This window comes from Rhinolophus ferrumequinum, chromosome 12 (assembly GCF_004115265.2).
Source record: "Rhinolophus ferrumequinum isolate MPI-CBG mRhiFer1 chromosome 12, mRhiFer1_v1.p, whole genome shotgun sequence".
Lineage (NCBI taxonomy): Eukaryota > Metazoa > Chordata > Mammalia > Chiroptera > Rhinolophidae > Rhinolophus > Rhinolophus ferrumequinum.
In genome coordinates, this window is record NC_046295.1 from 3,319,936 (window position 1) to 3,341,018 (window position 21,083).

Consider the following 21,083-nt stretch of genomic DNA (forward strand, 5'->3'; position numbering starts at 1 on the left):
ATATCCATTTACCTTATCAGTGCCCAAGCACTGGCCACGAAGAAATGAGATACCGCCAGATTTTGGAGAAATTTAAGAAACAGACAGTAAGCTTAATTGTACACATTCGCTTGTCTTCTGACACACACTGAATATCCTCATCTGCCTTCCTGATCTCACAGTCCCAGGAACCAAAAGTACAATAATGAAGTCACAATGTGTCACAGCTGCCACTCGTCCCCAACCCTGGACTTCCTTCTTCACACTGTCTACTGAGCGCTACAGAGCCGTTGCTTACAGTGACAGAGACCTGTGTGACCTGGCTAAAGGACACCTCCTCTTATGTGTCAGTGGGATGTCCTCAGATCCATTTTCCCAGCACTACATCAGCAGCATCCTTACTGAATTGTTTAGTGGAAGTAGTTATGACATGTCAAGAACGAAAATAAACTCTAAGTTCCAGGGGGCATACTAATTCTTTCACTGCATTAGAGCTTTGTCCCGCTCACTGTTGGTGCTTAATAAAAATGTGTCAAACATACACACGATGAATGTATGAAAGAAGAAACTTCTTAAAGCTGGGAGATATGAAGTGTAAACTAATGTGATATAAAAAGGAGTTCTCTCTCAAGTCTTTATATTAATGGAGGGAAATAGGTGTGGATGATTCCAAATTACAATCTACCTCTTTTAGAAATTTTCACGATTACAGCACTATTGGATATGCTGTGAATTCATGTCTCATTTATAATATAATTACCCTGTCACGGCAGAACTGTCATAGGAGAAACTAGGTAATTCCCAAGGCTTTCCATCCTCCCCCTCTGCTCAGTTCCCTCCTGAAATAAAACTCCAAGATGGAAATAGTTTTCAAATTAAAAAAGAAGTCTCTTTTAGGTTTACATTTCTATCATTTCAACCTCTCCGATTTTCCCTGCAAGTAGGAAAGTTCTGAGATCCAAAGACAAAACTTCAAGATGCCAGGGCCATCCCTCATGGACAGCAGGAGCACTGGAACCCCTGCTCGTGACCTTACGCCCTCCCGCCCTTTACCCACTTAAGACCATATCATGGGGCTGCGGTCTCTCCACCCTGATCAAATGTTTTCCAGAACAGGAGGACTTCATAAAAGCTGTTACATTTAAGCCAGAATGCAATTACCTGACATATAAATCCTGTGAGGAAGAATTTTAAAACAGAGGTGGGGGTGTAGAAAAATAGTGACAGGGATGCCAGGGCATCAGGAGTAAATCAGGATGGGCAGTGATGGACACAGTGAACTTAAGGCCCGGGACATAGCTTACTCTGATGGGTGGCGTGGTGTTCACCCGAGTCTGTTTAGAGAAGGCAACGGGTTGAGGGTCCCCTCTGAAAGGTGAGGCTCCATGTTTTCAGAGGAGGCGTATCAGGGCTTCTTTTCAATGCTGCCTGCACAGACCACCACACAGTTACAGCCTTCGGAGCCCAGCCCAGCTCCACATTTCCCTAAATAACCGTGTCAGCTCCGCATCCCAAACCCACAGCGGGACAGAAGACGGCACTATGCTCAGGAGAACAGTCTTTGGAAGGAATGGGAGGTTTTCTGTTGTGTCAGTAAAAGGGCAGTCATGACTTTATGAGGAGGATGAAGGTACAAAAAGCAAGTTTAATCTTTCCCAAAGCACTTGATGAATATGTCATTTAGTAGAACAGCAACAACAAAAACCTTCTGGAATTGAATGCTCAATGGAAAAGAAGAACTTAAGGACTTTGTAAAGCATGAGCTCTAAGGCATAATAGTAAATTATGCCTTAGATATTGATTAGTATGTAAAATTTGTATTTAAAAATATTGATTAGTATTTAAAATATAATGAAATTTTAATTTAATGAAAAGCACATTGTTGGTTCTTTACACCACTCATCATATTCTTTTTGCTTTGTATTTCATGATTTATTCTGCCCTAATCAACAGTATCACCTGTTCTGCTTAGAGAACAAGGTGTAGATGAATGTTGACAATAACTTTTTTCCCATTTTTTCTGATATTCAAAACAGAAGTCAAAACTGCAGCATACCACTAGATGGCACTAGCCACCTTAGCTTTCTACCTTCCAAAAAGCAATTTGTGATTTTTAAGTTTTATAAATTCTGGTAAAAACAGACCAGGGCCTGGCCCACTGCTTTGGCATTACCAAATGAGTATGACTTGAGAACTTCTTTTTCTTTTTCTCTCTGCCAGCGAACCCTAGTGAAGTCTGTATTTAAATACGTCATAAAATATTCTAATCATCAATGCACGTGCTAGAATAAAACATGAAAAATGGGTTTTCATTTGAAATTCTGGATTTTCCACAACTTAGATAAATGTGAATGCCGTGTCTCAGAGAATGTGCCTTTGAATTGTGGACCTGAAATGCTGTCTTGAAGTCTTTAAGGATGCTGGTCAAACTGACAATTTTCCTTAATAGAAGGACGAGTTAGTTATGTATTTAAAGTAGCAAAGAAAAATGTTCCAGTACCAATAACAGGATGGATTTTATTCATTTAAGGAGTCCCAGTCCTTAAAGTAAGTGTACGGTGGGGGCGGGGACAGGGTGAATCCCACTTGCATTCCTCAGTGAAATCCAGTTGTATTTTTAAGTACTGACATGTTACTAATCTCTAAAGAAAAGTTTAAAAGACACCTGCCCTTAAGTTTTGTCATGAAATTTTAAATTATTTGATTAATAATCTTCAAAGTAAACCATATTTCTCATTATATACCTATATGCTAGTTTAATTCAAGTTCTAGCATGTACTTTTTGTGCCTGAATTATTAAAAACTATAGTGATCAAATTAATCGAATTATTACATCAAATTGATCAAATTCAAGAAAGTTATTTACACCTTAGCTAAACAGATCAAATATTCGACATAACTCCCACTAGTCTTTTCTCAAAACTGGTTAGATAATGAAAAATTCCCCTTCTGTTTGTGAAAACATAAATATTAGTTCTCCTGAACTATTTCTGATGAGCAATTAAAATATTTTTAATACATAGCTTAAATTACACAATCCTTTTCTTTTATCAATTAACTATTGATATTTTTGAAATCTATGTAAAAATTCAATAAATACTGCAAAGTGGTTATAAATTTAAATAAACAACCTTTTTTTGGGGGCCAGAAAAGTGTTTTCACAAAATTAATTAGATTAATTAGTTAATCAGATTAGTTCTACTATTAAATTCTCTTTTTAAAAGCTGATTAAATAATTTTAATAGGTGGAAATTTTAAAAAGCACAACAGGGTTTAAAATGAAAAGTGGGTCTCCTTGACACCCCCCGTTTTTTTCTCTTTAGGCAACTAGTATTACCAGTATTTTCTATATTCTTCCAGAATATCCTACACTGTATCAGCACATATATATGTGCATAACTTTATTGTTTGCAATTAATATTGTATTTTTGAAACAATTTTAGATCTCAGCCCCCTCCCATAGTATGAACTTCATTGTAAATGACTGCATTTATTTCCCCTTGGTAGACTTTTAAATTACTTCCAGACTTCGTCAATTATACAATGCTGAAATAAACACCTTCATATATACATGATTACACATAAATGCAACAGTATCTGTATGATACATACCTAAAAATAAAATTGTGTTTAAAAAGTTATATGTGCTTTTAATTTTGATGGATGCTGTGAAATTGCCTTTTTCAGAGATTGTGTCATTTCACACTTCTCCAACTAAGCCTGAAAGTGCTTATGTACCACACCCTTGCTGCACCCTTGCTGCACGTAGGCTTTTTTACTTGGATCCGTTTCACAGGTGGACGTAACACAGCACCGTAGTTTTCACTCGCATTTCTCTTACTAGAAAATGGGACAGCTTTCCCTATGTTTAAGAGCCACTTATATCCGCTTTACTATTAGGTTGGTGCAAAACTAACTGCGGTTTAAAAGGCTAAAAATAATTACAAAAACCACAATTACTTCTGCACCAGCCTAATATAAACTGCCTACTGACATTCTCTGCCCAATAGCTTATTAGATAGGTAAAACTTCTCTGACTGATTTATAGACTCTCTTTATATATTGAAGAGATTAACTTTATATATTTGTCATCATTACTAATACTTATTCCCAGTTTATTATTTCTCTTTGGATGATGTTATGATTCTTATCCATGTGTATATTTCTTTATTTTTCGGTAGCCTTATGGATTTTTTCTTCAACATTTTTTAGACATGTTTTCCCTTAGTCTAAAGATCTACTAAAAATTATTTTCTCGATTTTTCTTTAGTCAATGTGAGTGACCTGACCTGGCTTTAGCCTGCTTGGGACAACGATGGAGGTGGGAGTAGAGCTTATCTTCTCACAATGCTGGGTGACTATTTCCTGGGGTGATGGCATTTTGACGTGTCATCCTAGCTAGCCTGAACTACAATCCTCTGTTATTGAATCAAACTGTGATCTTGGTACTGCTAGGGAGGAACTTTACAGCTCCTGTTAAAACCCCTAAGTAGTTCATTTAAGTTGGCGAGAGTATCCTGGGTGGGCCTGGCTTAATCAGTCAAGAGCCCTTAGAAGAGGGTGGAGGCTTTCCCAAGAGAGTAAAAGGTGTGGCACAACTGACCCCGGCTGTGGGTGACAGCTGCAATTGTGCGTGAGAAGTTCCATCCTGATCGTCCCTTCCTGCCGGTCTGCCCTACAGCCATCAGACTTACTTAGCCAGCCCCTACAACTGGGTAAGCCAAGTTCTTGTGTTAAATCTACATGTGCGTGTGTGGGGGGTACCTGTATATAGATGTGTGTAGGTATAAGTATGTAGTACATGTGTGCGTTATGTATGTACCTACGTGTGTGTGGGTGTGTCTGTTTTATACATAAATCTCCGACTGGTCACACTCCCCTGGTTGAACCCTGAGTGATACACCTGGAAACCACAGAATTAAGATAAATGTGGAATCCCGTGTCTACTCTGTTCACACTGAAACTGCCCGTTGCTGGGACTGCACCTGGGCTGGGGGCGGTGTGTCGGAACACGGGCTTTGGCCTCCATAGACAGAGTGATGAATAGACACGGGTGGGAACCAGGGGTGTGGCCCACTTCCACAGGGCCTCCTCCATGGCTCCAGGCAGACCCTGTGAGTGGAGCGGCCAAGGAAGCCTGCGAGTGAGGGGTTCTGGGGCTGCTGGTGGGGCGCCGGGCATGCTGCGTGTCCTGTCCAGAGTCACTCTAGGAAGCTTCGCCAATGCAGCCTCTGCTTAAGGACCTAGCCCCTTGGGTTTCAATGCCACACCAAGGTGGTGAAGTCACTAACTGGAATTGAATTTGTAATCATAATCTTGCAAACACGATTCATGGCTGAAAAGCACCCTGAATCAGAATACATTTTTGAGTCACCTCAGTTGATGGGACACCATCTGGCCTATTTACCACTGGACTATGGTCCTGTGAGGTGCCACCCTAGCAACCCAGTGGAACCCTGTCCTGGGAGAAGGGGTGAATGCTGATAGGGATCCCGGGCCAGGTGGGCCAGAAGGTGGCAGCCGTGGAGAATTTTGCGTTGGATCATGGAGAACGTTGATGTGTTCAGGGCAAAGACTCAATCACCTACTGGCCCTGGCCTGGAAACAAACACCAGGTTGTAGGGCAAAAGGGACAATGCCATAGAGAATGTAGCACCTTGACAACCTGGTCCTCAACTCCTAAGATGCCACCCCTGGCATGGGCAGTCCTCACTGTCACCCCCAAAAGCAATGCTCCATCCTAGCTGTCATTTCCATGGGCTGATGCACACTGACTGGGAATATGACATTAAAATAGTTATTCCATTCAGGTTTATCATGTAAATTTTCCCCCAAACACCGCCTTAACCTCGCTTCTCTATGGTATATATTCTATGGTCAACAAGATTGAGAACGTCTTCAGTATGACTGCCCAGTAGGAAAATTTATACTAAATAAAATCTCACGGCTTTCATGCTTTTTATTTTCTGTTTCTCATAAGTACTTTAAGCAATCTGCTTCATAAGCTGATGCCCAATGATATGCTGAAATGTTTGGAAAAATACCAACTGATATGAAAATGGAAAGAATTATTAATAAAAAAGTCAATTTTACACCACCAACGATAAAAGTAGAAAGAGGAAAAAAGCAATTACATAGATGTATACATTATATAGATGTATGTATTTTTTAACAGAGGTGATTCATTACAAATAAGTCATTAAAAAAGAGCTTTTTATTTCCCTCCTAATTCAGTAATACAAGAAAATATAAAAATGCTTCCTATGTCAACCTTCCTGCCTCATAAACATAAATGGTGTTTCTAATCCTCAAATTCCTGTCTTTATACATGTTATATTTAAAGTTCTGTTTGGGAATCTATAGCCATCATGAAGTTGTTGAGGCACTTGATACCTATGAAATAAACAACCTTAAGCCCTCACTGTGCAGTCCCCACAACACCTTGGTGTTTCTTCCATCACCATGTGATTTATATCATCAATTACCATAATACTGCAACATATGAGTATGGTAACTCAAAAGTAACTTGGCTCACTTCGAAAAGATTTTCCAATATGAGAATTAGCTCCCACCTATCATACTGACCCAAATGAATTTCAGGCACACACGTGAGCAGAGAACAGCACACGCACAGTGATACACTTTGCAGCAAAGTGACAAGGACCCACATGGAAAGCACAGTGTGTACCCGGGTGGGCTGCCCATGAGGCTACACACGGCACAGAGACGTGAGGCCATAGCAGCAGGCGGGCGGGTCAGGGCAGCGCACAGGAGGGCAGCCAGCGGGGGTGGTGGCGTGGGCGCTGAGGGCGGGTCAGGCCTACCACTTAGTCAAGGACAGCAAGTAGGGGACGCGTTAGCACCTTTCTGTGGCCAGGCTTTGGGAAGGAGTATGATTTGATTCTGGAGATTATTCCACCCGCTGACCAACTCTGGAAACCATAATGGCAAAGAGGAACAGTAAATGTTTCAGAAAACAAATACAGGCTACGGTACACGACACGCTATTTTCACTTGCTTTATAATTACACTGCCAGCCCCTCCAGGTCCTGCCGATGTGATTCCCAACAGGCAACACTTGACCGTGAGGAAGTCCTCAAGAAAAGCCAAGGACCTGAGCAGGAGGATCTGGAAAATTATTTCCCACGAAAGGCTACAGAATTAGACTTGTTACATTATATAGCCTGTTTCACAGATCATTATTAAATTTCAAACTCAAGGAAAATCATCCTAAAGAAACTGAAAGTAAATCTGACTGTCCAATTTTGTTACTCCTTTGGGGTGCTGGTTCCACGGTGTTTGTGGAAATCCATAGAGTTGGACACTTAGGGCATGTGCATTTTTTCATGTATGTATCTCATCAGTCAATAAAAAGTTTTCCCAAATATCTAACTTCTTGAAGCCATTGGGTGACATATGGTTACATGCAGGGCTTGGTATTCTTCTAGGAGTTCTCAGTGCTCATCTGTCTTAGAGGAAAATGGATGTCGCATGGAACATACATGTGAAAAGAGAGTCACCGGGACCATGAGCCACGTAAAGAGTGACATAAAATGACTCCTTAAAGGTGCATCTACTTTAGATGTTGATCCTAAAAGTCACTGGTGTTTTAGCAAATTCCAGGTCTCCCAATCTGGAGACGAGTGCTGCCCCCAGAGAGCCTCCCAGTTTCATCACAGCACAGATTCCAAGCAGTTGCTAGTTCCCACTGGGGGCAGAAAGTCCATGTCGGATTTTTTTTTAAGGGTTAATAGGCAAAACGTGAGGTGTACAGCAGACTGCTCACTATGGGGGCATTTTGACACTTCACAGATGGCATTAAAGGGAATGAAAGGTCCACAATGAGGTCCCCAAAAAGGAATAGGAAACCAGTTTGTGCTTTGAGTATACATTTATGTGTCAGCTCATAAGTCTGGAGAGAGAAAAGAGGCAGAACTCTCTCTCTTTAGGTGCATCAGGCATGTTTCAGGCAGACTCACGTGGAGAAGTCCGGACAGGCCACATGCTCACCTCCGACGGATGCTGGGAGGCAGGGTGTGTGTGCATGTGGGCTCTGGCCCCGTGCCCGACTCTGTCCTCCTCTAGGGCTTCTCTCTGATGCCATCAAGCACTCCCCAAGCCTTTCCCTGCTAAGCTATTGTCAAACCAACTCTTGTGGAAAGGGCAAATCTTCTAATAACAATGTCCTGGTTGATTTAACCCAAAGGATTGGGCCGATCATGTCACTGAGACACCTGACATACTCGACTTGTTATACCGACCGTGTGTGGTCACGTGAACCGTGCCCACGGGTCCACACAGATGGTTCAGGACTGAGCCTGAACAGTATGCTGCATTTCCCACGTCTGACAGGGGGCACACTTCCGATTAACGTTGGGTTTCGTGATAATTGTGCATACTGTTAGCAAATGGAGGGACTTTAAGTTACCAAAGAAATGAACGTGGCAGCTTAGCACTGAAAGCAGGCTGATTCCAGCTGACACCAGCCTAAACAATAATGACCACTCGTCCTCTCCGTTAGCCGAAACATGCTTCCATTACCCTAATCTTCACAGCGTCACCGTCACGGTGCTGCTGGTAACACTTACCGGATGGCTGGCACTCAGAAGCTGAGCACGAGCTCCAAAGTTCACAGTTCCTGGTGAGAAACAACATGGGCGGTTACCGCCGCAGCACTGAGTGCCACCCATTTCCCCTCTTCCCACTGCAGCTCAGTCAACGTGACTGTAAAATACTGCTGCGTGCAACGTAGAAACAGTTTCTGCATACATTTCTTTTTATTCTCTTTCACCCAACTTTCTCATTCATGCAATTAGAGCTAATTAGTGTTTTAAAGTTAAAGTTACTGGCTAGTTTTCGATGAATGATATGTGCAAACTGGAGCAATCTGACATTTTTAATCAATCAGTTAAAATAAGGCATCATCCCACCTGAATTTGCAACAGGCCAAATCTAAAAGGAGGCTGACTGTTACCAGATTATCATCATCGAAAAGACTGAGACTCCAACATCTTAGTGACTCACCAGTTTGTCCACCAATTTTTTGACATGGAACTGTAAGAACTCTTAACAAACCATCTGGTTTATAAGAATAATGCTCGACTAGCTGAAAGAGAAGAAAGGAAACAAGTTGCAATAAATAACGGAGGCAGGAAATAGAATCCTACCTGGAGCAGTGGACTCCCCTTTCGAACTTTAAAGTGATTCAAGGACAATCCTGAACAACAAGGACGACCCTTAACATCCTTGGGTCATCTGCCTGATCCATCCTCATGCCTCTCTCCTCCCGTCTTCACACACAGGACAGTTTACATGCTGCCTTCCCTTTGGGACCCTACTCCACTCGTCTCTCTCTCTCCTCTCTCTCTATCTCTATCTCTATCTGTTTTTCTCTTTCTTTTTTGATAGTAAATTGCACTTACAGCATTTGTTTATATTTTCCTACATCTGTGTGATATTATGAAAATGAACTCAGCATGCTAATATTCATTCAGTCATTCAGTCAGGCATTTAACAATCATTTTGCTTCACTAGGCCCTAAAAGACACCAAAGGTAAACTAAGGTGAATAACACATATTTCCTGCCCTCGAAGTGCTTACTTTCTTGGTGGAAAGACAGATAGTGAGTAATGCTGTTAACAGTCCTGTGGGCAAAGGCTTTGGAGGGGCCAAGCCATTCAGCCCAAAATCTTCAGAGAGAAGGTGATATAGGAGTTGGAACATAGGGAAAGGCGACCTTTTGGAAAATGGCCTTATGTTGACAGGACATGGACATCCTTGGCTAATCGCTCCCAGAAAACTGTGAATCATGATGTCTTATTTCTACTTTAAAAACAAATCAATGACAAGTAGATTTATTTATATCAAAATTATATAAGAAGACAGTCTTAGTATGTCACATTTTCTTTTGTCACACAGATATTTCCCTTTGAGACAACCTAAAATCTTCCTATGTGATATCTCTTGTCTGTTTATCGGTAACATTTCCAGTACCAAAACTTACCTACTTGGGTGAATGTTTGTTGAATGAATATATTTTACCCTTCAGATAACAAACTTAAAAAAAAATTAGTTATTGTGATAAGAACACAACAACACAACATGAGATCTACCCTCTTAACAAATGTTTCAGTCTGACCAGTCCTAACATGCTATTGAAATGGGCACCAAAGCTCTCCCTGTTCTGTTAAATGAAATAATAGTATGTTCTCAGGCTAATAGTATTGAGGCCCCTAAAACAGATGAGACATCCCATCCATCTTTCCAGTGTCATTCTAATATCTCTTTTGATGCTTGTGTTTTCAGACAATCTACTCCATAAGGGTGGGCGTACTTGTAGGGATTTCCCTCTTGGGCAGGGGTCTGCAAACTTTTTTCTGTAAAGGGACAGATAGTGATATTTTAGGCTTTTTCAGGCCACATACCATTTCTGTTGTATGGTCCTTTATTTATTTCAAACAACCTTTTAAAGTGTCAAAACTTCTTCAAGGACTATACAAAAACATACCGGGGCCAGATTTGGTCTATGGGTTTGCTAACTGCTGCACCAAAGTAAGGAATACAAGAGTAGTATAGCAATTAACAACTCTCAGAAACATAGTACTAGACTCCTGGGTGAGGGTAGGGCACAGAGGTACCCTATATTGCTACATTACTGTCAGAAAAATCCATGAAATCATGCTGGTAAAAATGGAAGATATTGCTGGCAATTTTGGTGCTCCTTCTTAAATGCTGTGGCTAGAAAATATACAATGGGAAGGATTTAATTAGGGCTGAATACTATGATATCCTGGAGAAATCAATAAATCTAAGACAGAGTCCCAGAAAAAAACTTCCCAGCGATTAGAGATGTTTAGCACTACAGTGAGCACACAGACTCTGAAACTGTGAGTGGACTCAGGAAGAAAATGGACATTCGGAAGAAGCCGGATGGCTGTGCACTGGTGAGGGAGCCCAGGGCCTTCAAGCCTTTACATGCACCATCAATGTGTCACGTGCAAGTTGAGAGAGTTGGATGGGAAATTAATTCCAGATGGCAGCATTCTCTACTCATCTCTCTGCTTTGCAGTGGGCCACCTGATAGGCTAACTGCTCTTTCAAATCGATACTATTAAAATAAAGCAAAGCCTGTGGTTGATAATGAGCCATATGTTAATGAGCTATGAATCAAACAACATATGAATAATATGACAATACCTGGCGGTCAGAAAAGAAGCATTTCTTGTTCCAGCTACAGCATTAGAAACCAAAATACATTAGGTGGAGATTACTGTAAGTGCATTAAAGGTAACGAGGATTCCTGGCCTCAGGTTTTTAAAAGATGAGATTTTAAGTTGGGACCTTTCCTTGGTGTTACCACACGTGAGGTTCCTGGCCAGGCCCTCACCCACAAAAGCAAAACACAGCTGTTGCTCTTGGGGTAGCAGAGCCCCTTTGTTTTCTCCATCTCTGCCCCACTACAGTGAACAGCATCCTTCACTAAACTGATGTCATTTCTTCAGGTAGCTGTGCTTTAAAATGAAGACAAGCTAGTTATGCCCACAACAGCCTCATGGAAAACAGCAGTGAGCACTGGTTTAGTGCTCCTTGTGCCTAAGTAACACCCAAATTGTGAGCTGTTTCGGGTTCACTAACAGTTGGGTCAAGAATAAACACTTTTCAGATCAGGGTGGAACAATCCTGTTCAGGCGGTGGCCGGAAGCATGGGGAATGCTGCCTTACTTTCTAAGCTGCCTTAATTTCAGTGGAGACTCATTTTGCAGCAAGAATGGCACCTGACATTTTATATTCAACTTCGTCTCTCACAGTAGAAAGAACAGTCGGGTCGGTCACATCCATGCCTCCTTCCCAGCCATCCACATCTTTACTTTGTGTATATTTGTCAGAAAGGTTGCTCTGGGTTCCAGTTAGAATGCTTTAGAGAGAAATGTTTTCTAGTCCCCAATGCAGGGTCCTTGTTGAACTCTGAACACAGCCCTGAGCGGACACTGCCCTAAGGTCCCAAGTACTGACTGGCCCTGGAGAAGCTACAGAACCTTCTGGAGCCTCATTAACCTAATGACTCTAGGTAAGCACTTTGCAAACTTGGCCACTGGTATGCAGTGGCACCTGGAGGTTGAAGGGTAGGCTCTGGCTGGGAAGGTCTCGGGCAGAGTCCCAGGCGGCGACGCTAACGGGTCCCAGGGGCCCTGTCCCCCTCATTTCCCAGGGCACTGTGTACCTGCCAGAGCGTGTCGAACTTCTTGCCATCAGGGATGGAGAGCTTGCCCGTCTTGTCCTTGTCGATGCGGTAGTGGAGCACCTTGCCCTCATGCAGCAGGCACAGGGCGTAGGACCCGTTGTTGTCCCTGGCCCTAATCCTGGAAGACAGGAAGGTCCTGTCACCCGCATTGCTACCCTCTTGCAGGAAGCAGTGCCCTGACAGGGCAGCCGGCAGCAGCATCCCCACCTCAGCATCAAGAGCGTTGCCCACCATGCCCAGGGAGGCCCCACTCAGAGCTCAGTGATGCCAAGAGCTCGTGACAAGGAGATTCTATGGCCCGGGGCTGGCCTGCAGCCAAGCCATAGAGGGTGGTGCCCCAGGTGGGCATCAGGAGAGGCCAAGGTTCACTTGGATCAGCAGCGCTGCTCAGGGCACCAGCAGGTGAGACCCACAGGACCCCCGAGCTGGGCAGGGGGTCTGCAGAGCCCCCGACTCACCTCCTCTCTTCCCTGAGGTCAGAGACCAGAGGGCGCTTCTCCCCCACCCAGCCCAGGGGCGAGGGGTGGGGTGTTGATGGGCATTCTAACAAGGAGCCTCTGGCCCACAGATGGAGGGGTGGAAGGGCCCCCCACTCCCAGGGTCCTCTTCACTCCTTCACACTCTCCCTTCTGCAGGGAAAGGAAGGCAGGGCTGGGATTTAAAATGTTGGTCCATATGATACAGTCAGAAGTCACCGGGAGAAGAAAATGTCATCCACTGTGGGGTGGGAGGGGCAGGGGAAATGAGGGTGCTGCTGGGCTGAGCTGACCACCACGGCTCTGCTTCCACATCCTGGCGGGTCAGTGGGCACCGCCCCTCCCCTTATCCAGGGGAATGAGATCTGTGAGCCCCAAAACAAGCAGAGAACATGACACTACAATGCACCAGAGGGGGCCTTCTGCCTACGGGGAGGAGGAGGCCTCCTGGGGCAGCTGGGGGCTGCAAAGGCAGCGAGTGAGTCCAACCCCTCCCCCAACCAGCTGCTTAGTCATCCCTACCCTCAGCCCACTGTCTCCTTCCAGCAACTTGAGCCTTTCAGATCATGAGGTCTGAGAGAGGCTGAGACCCAGTGGTCCTAGAAAATGGTCCAGACCTGACATTTTCTAAAATGAGGGAACTGAAGCCCCAAATGGTAAGAATGTGCCTCAATGCACTATATTCGGGGAAGAGTTCAAAGGTGCCAAGATGCCAGGCGCTTCTCGGTTTTGGGGACATTTCTGATACCACCTCCCAGCTGCAAGAGGTCTCTCACACGAGATGGGTTTGGAAACAGATGTGGTCTTACTTTCCTGTCCTCGGTCTTATAGATCCATCTCAAAAAGCTAACCCGACACTTGAGAGCTAGCTGAGCTGTGTTGTGTGAGGTGGGAACTTTGTTTTAAAAATAAATTTCTTTTCAAGTCATGCTCAGCTGTGCACGATGGATGGACTCCCTCCACACCCCACTGCCTAGAGCGGCGGGTGCAGGTGGAGGGACACGCGGGCCCTCCTTGGCCTCACTGGTGCCGATTCTGAAAGCTCTGTACTGTGACAACAGCTCCTCTGTCCCAACCCAAGCAGGTGGCCAGCACCCTGAAGCGTAAGCTCCACTTCTCGGTCCCCCAGCCCATTAAGGCCAGTTGGTTGCTGCCAAACTACGAACCAACCACACAGAAAGGGTAAAATATTTTTATAGGTGGAAGAACTGAATGTATTTTATAATGTGAGACGTGGGGCTGTTTATATCGTTTATTATATAAGCATTAGTAGCAAACAAATAGGATAGTTTGGAGGTATCAAAACCTGTATAAATTCTTAATAACAAGCATTAAGAATGTCTGCAGGGTTCTATGAAAGGTGACCTCAGGAGCACAATATCCACAGGCCATTCCAAAATATCATTCTCCTTGATTCAGAGTCCTTCACAACTTTGACCTCAGAGTCCCAGAAACAGTAAATGAGATCTGAACTCTGGTTTTCCAACTTGTGTCCAATCTCTACCACTCCCTCTTGCCTTATGCTTGATTCACCTTTTCTTGTTGCAACTGAGACAGATCACAGATTGCCTAGGGACATGGTGCAATCACGTCCTTAGGAATCTGGGAAATGCAAATTAACACCACAATGGAAGTAGCATGACGCACTCCAACTGGCAAACCTCAAGAAGACTGATAATACTAAGTGTTGCTGAGAAAGGGGCCGTAGGCTCCCTGGTACACTGCCAATGGGAGTGTGGTTCTAACCATTCTGGAAATCAATTTGGAATTTTCTACTGAAATCGAATGTATTCACCCTTTCTGAGTCAGCAATCCAGTCCTAGGTGTACAAAATTTATGCACTCTGCACCTGGAAGGTATGCTGGGGTGTTTGGAGCCACTTTATCAGGGATTAGCAAATACTGTAAATGACCTGCCTGTTCACTGACGGAGTGAAGACTGAGTAAACAAACCACGGGATGTTCTACAGCGGACTGTCACAGGACAAACAATGGACGAGCAGCACTGATACAAAGCACAGAGGGCTTTCACAAGCATAAAGCCTACACACAAAGTTCCCAAATAGGCAAAAGCAAAAGGTTTTGTTCAGAAGTATACATAGGTTTTAGGTGGTAAAACTAATAAAAAAAAAAAGTTAGAAGAAGAAGAAACTGAAGACATGCATGCTGGACACAAGAGTCCAGGAAGTGGTACCCTCTGGCAGGGCGGGGTGTGAGGAACGGCCCTTCCGCAATGCTGCTGTTTAACTTCTTGACTCTGTTGGTGTCTGCTTCTTAATATTCATCAAGGTGCACACATAGAGTGATGCACTCTTTTGTGTGTTTCATATTTCATAATAAAAACAGTATGGAAAGAGACCCTGTGCCGAGGGGAAAGAGAGCGTCCTTGCTTTTAGACGAGCGATTTCTGCAAAGGCACACACTACTTTGAGGCTCCCCAGAGAAAAGATCCTGGAGGAGTCCGTCCCGGAGCTCCAGTCAGACAGCCTGTGCCAGCCCTCAGGACAGCAGCGGCGACGGCGACCCGGTGAGCACACTAAGCACTCATCTCAGGCCGACAGGCACAGGGACGGGCTGTGGACATGAAGCCTAGCAGCCCTCCAGGCAGCTGGCAGGAAATGAGGGCAGAGGAGGGAAACCCACAGGCCCGGCAGCTGTAGGTGGCAAAGACCAGAGGCTTGGTGACACTAACGGCCAGTAACTGTGAGGTGTCTGCTGGGTGCAGGTAGATCCTGGGCGAGACAATTTTTAATCTAAAATATGAGAAGTACTGGTTTGGAAGCTGAAGCACCTCCTTCTCTTGATCCACCTGTTCTCAGGGAAGCACCTCTCTGCCCCATACACCCACCAGGTTGTCACTCAGGCGCCCCAATTGGGGAGGAGCAAAGGTTCATCTTCTGACTCCTCTCAGGGCTGCTGCCTTCCAACCTCAGGGTCAGTGGCCACAGGCATTGTTCACAGAAGTCCTAGAATACTTTTTCCCAATGAGTTTCTTGGAAAAGGCAAGCTCACAACAGATTTGTGTTTTGCTATTACAGAGTATGGGATTTCAGTGCTTTGAGTTGGAGCTAGGCTGCGAAGTTGTCTTAACTGGCCTTAAGACTGTCTTGATGTGATGGGCATGGCGACTCTCCTTGGCGAGAGGGCAGGAGAACCACCCTCCTCCCAGGAGGACAGCCTCAGGCTCTGTGATGAGCAGGCCTCCCCCCTCACAGATATCAAAACACTTGGCAAAGGTCAGATGGGGAGAGTGTTGGTTTTGCGAGGAGAGGCTGAACCCCTATGCCCTCCTGGGTCAGAGAATGTGTGGTGGTGATGCCCAGACATGGGCAAAGAAGTGAGGACTCAGTAGCTGTTGGGTCCCTCAAGACAGCCCCCTCCCACCAAGATCCCGGGAGACTGCACTGTGTCTGCTGCAGACAGAGCAGAACACCTGGGGCATATCCTAGCCCACCAGGCATTCTCATTCTCCTATGCAATTTTTCCCATGGAAGAGAAGAGCGTGGCTGGCTGGAGGGGAAGGAGGGCACCTGGCACGGGCCACATACAGATGATGAACGGTCACTGTGGCTGGGGCAGGCCATACAGAGAGACAAGAAGGGCGTCCACAGCCAGCATTCACTCTTCCATCCAGGTCTGATGCTGTATCAGGTGGTCAGATATTGCCACATGGGGCTTAATAGCAGCTTCTCAAGAGACAGAGAGCTGGGGAGCCGGGAAGGAGAGTATGTGGGAGTGACATGCCAGACAGTGTGCGTGCTGATATAAGGACAAGAGCCTCCTAATTCAGGAGAAGTGCCAGCCCTAATGATCCATGAAAGACAAAAGAAAACGCAATGGCTGGGTGCTTTTGCCTGGCACTATAGCAAAATTTAGGCACATGAGCATTCTACACAAATAATGAAAGCAGGATCATTGCAGAACCCACATTGAAATCTGGGGCCACACCAAGCTTCTTTGCCATATCTGCCTCTTTAAAGATTGTATCACAAATTCCCCTCTCCCTTTCCCTGTGCTCTAGTTCATGACATGGAACTAGGTCATGCTTCGTCTGTCAGCTTCATGGGACCTTGATCAGGCCAGTGAACTCACATTGACATTAGTCCACAACCCCCTTTGAACTTTTTACTTCAGATTAGTTGTGACTATTTCTGCTAACTTGTGGCCACAGAACCACACATGTCAATTAAAGTTGTGTGTTTTGATCAATGATGGCAGCACATGAAAGTGCTAATAGAACTTAGCTTTTATTGTCACATCTGAGGCTCAAGACAGCCACATGCAGTCACATTCAGTCACATGAGCAAAGGTGAAATTTTTTCTAAATCCACATTTGCTTTTGAAATTTATGTATATAAAGAAAGTGAGTTGAAACTTGAATAGAGACTAGTGAGTAACAAATAAGAGCAAAAAATGTGAGTATTGATACTGCAAAAAATGCAGTATCAGCACTGCAGTGGACAATGGGACAACATCTTGGGCCAGCAGCAAGATAGACACCTGAACCTGAGATTCCCACCCTAAAGCAAGGACTTGTGAAGAAGAAAACTTCTTCAGCTTTGGAGGACATCATTCCCGATGTAGGATGCTCCAGATTCCCACAGATGAATATCAATCAAATATGAGCTTAAAAAGATCACCCAAAATACAAAAAGCATGAGTTGCAACAGAAGGAGTAGGAACAGAAAGAGAGCAGGAGAGACTGAAACGTATATCGCCAAGAACTGTAATCACTGGATATGGAATATTCATTAACTATGTATGAAATGTTCAAAGAAACAAAAGGTGGAATCTCAAAACCTAGTAAGCAATCAGATACTCTCAAAAAATTCTCAGGAATAGTTGAAACAACAATGACAACAAACTGAACTGTTAGAAATAAAAAAAAAATGTAATTGGTAGCGGGGAAAAAAATCAGTGAACGAGTTTAACACCAATTAGACACAGATGAAGCAAAAATTAGTGAACTGGAAGACCAATCTAAAGATATTACCATAGTGTAGCAGACAGAGAAAAGACTATAGAAAATAAGATAGAATGTAGAGGATGAACTGATGATGTCTAAAATATATTTAATATGAGCCTCTGAAAGAATAAATGGTAATAAAAGGATAGTAATACGTAAAGAAAACAATAGCTGAATATTTTCTAGAACTGGATGAAATAAAATAATCCATGGTTGTACGAAGCACAGATACCTGATCACCAGTGGCTTAGATTTATACACATTACCTTGTTCATCTCCAAAACAACTCAGATAAAACATGAGTTTCCCCATTTTTTCATTGGGTAAACTGAAGTAGGAGAAATGAATTAAGTTGTCTAAGTCACAGAGCTATTAGTGGCTGGGCTTGTCTGACTTCATGGCCTGAGTTTTTGTTACTATCTCAATTAATTTTCTACAAATAGAAGCAGTTTTAAGGTTAACTGTATCTCAACCAGCAAAATAATACAGCATTTGAGGTGTGTTGTAGGAACATTCCCTAGGACATATGTTAGAGACCCTCCAGTGAACTCTGAAAATCCCAAATGATCACTGTTCTTAATCTAGCTTAGGTAGATATCAGGCATCTCCAATAGGCTCAAATGGGGTCCCCAAACCAGCAGCATCAGAATCACTTGGGAACTTGTTATAAACACAAACTGTTCAGCCAGAACCCAGACCTAGTGAGTTAAAAACTCATGGCTGGGGTGACCGAGCAATCTGTGCTTTTAACCAGTATAATAAATATGTACGTGTGGTTTTTTTTTTAAACCACTAGAACTATGTATGAAATGTTCAAAGAAACAAAAGGTGGAATCTCAAAAACTAGTAAGCAATCAGATACTCTCAAAAATTCTCAGGAATATTTGAAACAACAATGACAACAAACCAAACTGCTAGAAATAAAAAAATGTAATTGGTAGGGGAAAACATTCAGCGAATGAGTTTAACACCAATTAGATACAGATGAAGCAAAAATTAGTGAACTGGAAGACCAATCTAAAGATATTACCACAAGATAGCTACAAGGTCCAGAGAAGGTTGAGAACCACTGCTTATATCATCTTCTCTGGACCTTGTAGCTATCTTGTAGAATCTAACTTAAGGTATAGCTTTCATTCTTCATCCTTTATGCTAATTCACATTTGTTCCTTGCTCATAGGGAATACAAGTATGTATTCTTATTAGCTATCTCAATGTCTCTGAGAAATGAGCCATACTGGGAATACTTTTTTTTTAAGGCTACCTTACACTGAGTTGCACTTGCACTTAAAAAGATTACTAATACCTATTTCCAGACCAAGCCATCCACCTGCAATCCAGTCCACCTGGTGGGGCAAGGGGAGACGGAGGGGTAGGGCACTGATGAAAGGTATTGTTCTAATATTCAGGGGTGACAGGTATGTCCCCTGGTGTCCCTGAGCCAGGTACACCCTGGACAAGGACCATGTGGCTCTGATTTTCACAGCCCTGATTCAGGGTGGACATAACGCTTTTCCTTAGAGAGTCACTGTCACTGAATTTTCTATTCTCTAGTTGTGTACAGAATAGTGTACACACTCTCTGGACCATCTATGCATGTTGCTCATTGTTTCACCTGCAGGGCCTCCCACAGGGCCCCGAAAGTAAGAAGCATGAATTGGTGAGTGTGTGTGTGTGTGTGTGTGTGTGTGTGTGTGTGTGTAGAGAATGGAAAAGGATATGGAAGGCAAGGGAAGGGAGGAAGAAAGAAAACCAAGAGTGAGCGCCATCCTCCACCTGGAAAATGGCTAATACAGAAAGGATGACTCAAAAATTAAAGTGTTGATTTCTTCCTGAAAGTAAAAGGGGCAGGAAGGTCGGGGAACACCTGAATTTAGATACAGAGCACATGAGAGCATGGTGCATAGAAGATCAGTTGTACACGGGGATGAAAAAGGCTGACGACTAAGGGCCTGGGTGGGGCAAACCACACTCCTACTCAATCCCCAGAGGCCTCTGAACACAGGGATGGAGGCTACCTGGGCATGAGCTTAACTGAAATGTTAAAAAGCTGTTATGGGAATGTGTCTACGGTTCCCGCCCATCACGTGGAACAACTACTGGCCGGTGCTGGGTGATGAGACCCACCCCGACTGCAGGGGGTGCACCGTGAAGCCCCATGGTGCTGGGTGATGAGACCCACCCCGACTGCAGGGGGTGCACCGTGAAGCCCCATGGTGCTGGGTGATGAGACCCACCTCGACTGCAGGGGGTGGACCGTGAAGCCCCATGCCTTAGCTCCTGGCCCCCTTGCACACTGCCCAACACGTGTGCCTGTCAGGTAATCAGACTTTAACTGCCCTGGGCTTCCTCTCTGCCTCGGTTTCTCACCTTCCCTGCCCTGCCCCCACTATCAGCTATCGCACAGGTAGCACAGTCTCTTGACTTCTGCAAACTTCTGTGCCTGATCTATGACTTGCCTCTCAGCCACCTCTCCCCTGCAGGACCCATAGAGCCACTGCCCTGCCCCTCTATCCACACTAAGTGGGACAGATGGACAATAAATAAGTAAAGAGAAATAAAATAAAGATAACAGTAGATAGTCAACAGTGTCATTAATTTATTACCTGGGATGACAGTGATGGATGGAACATGACATATTGTCACTCATCACACTGCGCAATGCCTTCTTCTTCCCTTGCTCCACTGCTCTCCTGTCACAGCTGCCTGGCAACACCTCAACCTCAGCTAAATCTAATTGGCCAGGTTAAGGATCATTTGGCAAATTCTACAGTGGGCCCATAAACAGGATGACCATCGGCCTGAGAGACCCCTGCTGTGCTTCCTCCCATCCCGTTAGTGGCCTCCTTTCACTCACTCTCAGTCCCCATGGGGGCAGGCCATTACAAGATCTACACCCTGGAAGGGCCTTCCTGTCTGGTGTGATTGCCTCCCTGTGGCACAGCTTGTCACTCCCACGCCCGCTCCTGGTCAGCCCATGCTCAGCACAGGGTGTTGGCCCTTAAGACTCTGTGTGACACTACTGTTGCCAGGGACCACTTTCTTTTCCTTCTCCACTAACTCTTTTCCTCACTGCTCAGTGCACAGCTTAAATGTCCCTTTACCCAGAAAGATTTCTCCCACTGAGACACTGTTCTGATTGACGGCAGCCAGTACCTAAGCTTATGGCATTCAAAATAAGTGGGACAGATGGACAATAAATAAGTAAAGAGAAATAAAATAAAGATAACAGTGGATAGTCAACAGTGTCATTAATTTATTACCTGGGATGACAGTGATGGATGGAACATGACATATTGTCACTCATCACACTGCGCAATGTCTTTCTGTGTTTGACATAGAAGCACGGTGAGGGCAGGGAATGACATCTGTCTTGTTTGTCACAGTCTCCGTGGCTCTTATCACAATGCCTGACATATATC

General features: G+C 44.2%; 1 protein-coding gene across 2 annotated transcripts in view; it reads right to left on the reverse strand.

Annotated features, from left to right (window-relative positions):
* SYK (spleen associated tyrosine kinase) overlaps positions 1 to 21,083 on the reverse strand; it is an 85,688-nt gene that overhangs the window by 19,640 nt on the left and 44,965 nt on the right. For both annotated transcript variants that reach the window (XM_033123042.1, XM_033123041.1), the window contains exons 4-7: positions 12,200 to 12,338; positions 9,004 to 9,085; positions 8,568 to 8,617; positions 6,843 to 6,911 (exon numbers count right to left, since the gene is read on the reverse strand). In XM_033123042.1, coding sequence (XP_032978933.1) covers positions 6,843 to 6,911; positions 8,568 to 8,617; positions 9,004 to 9,085; positions 12,200 to 12,338 — 340 coding nt within the window. The remainder of the gene's footprint in view (positions 1 to 6,842; positions 6,912 to 8,567; positions 8,618 to 9,003; positions 9,086 to 12,199; positions 12,339 to 21,083) is intronic.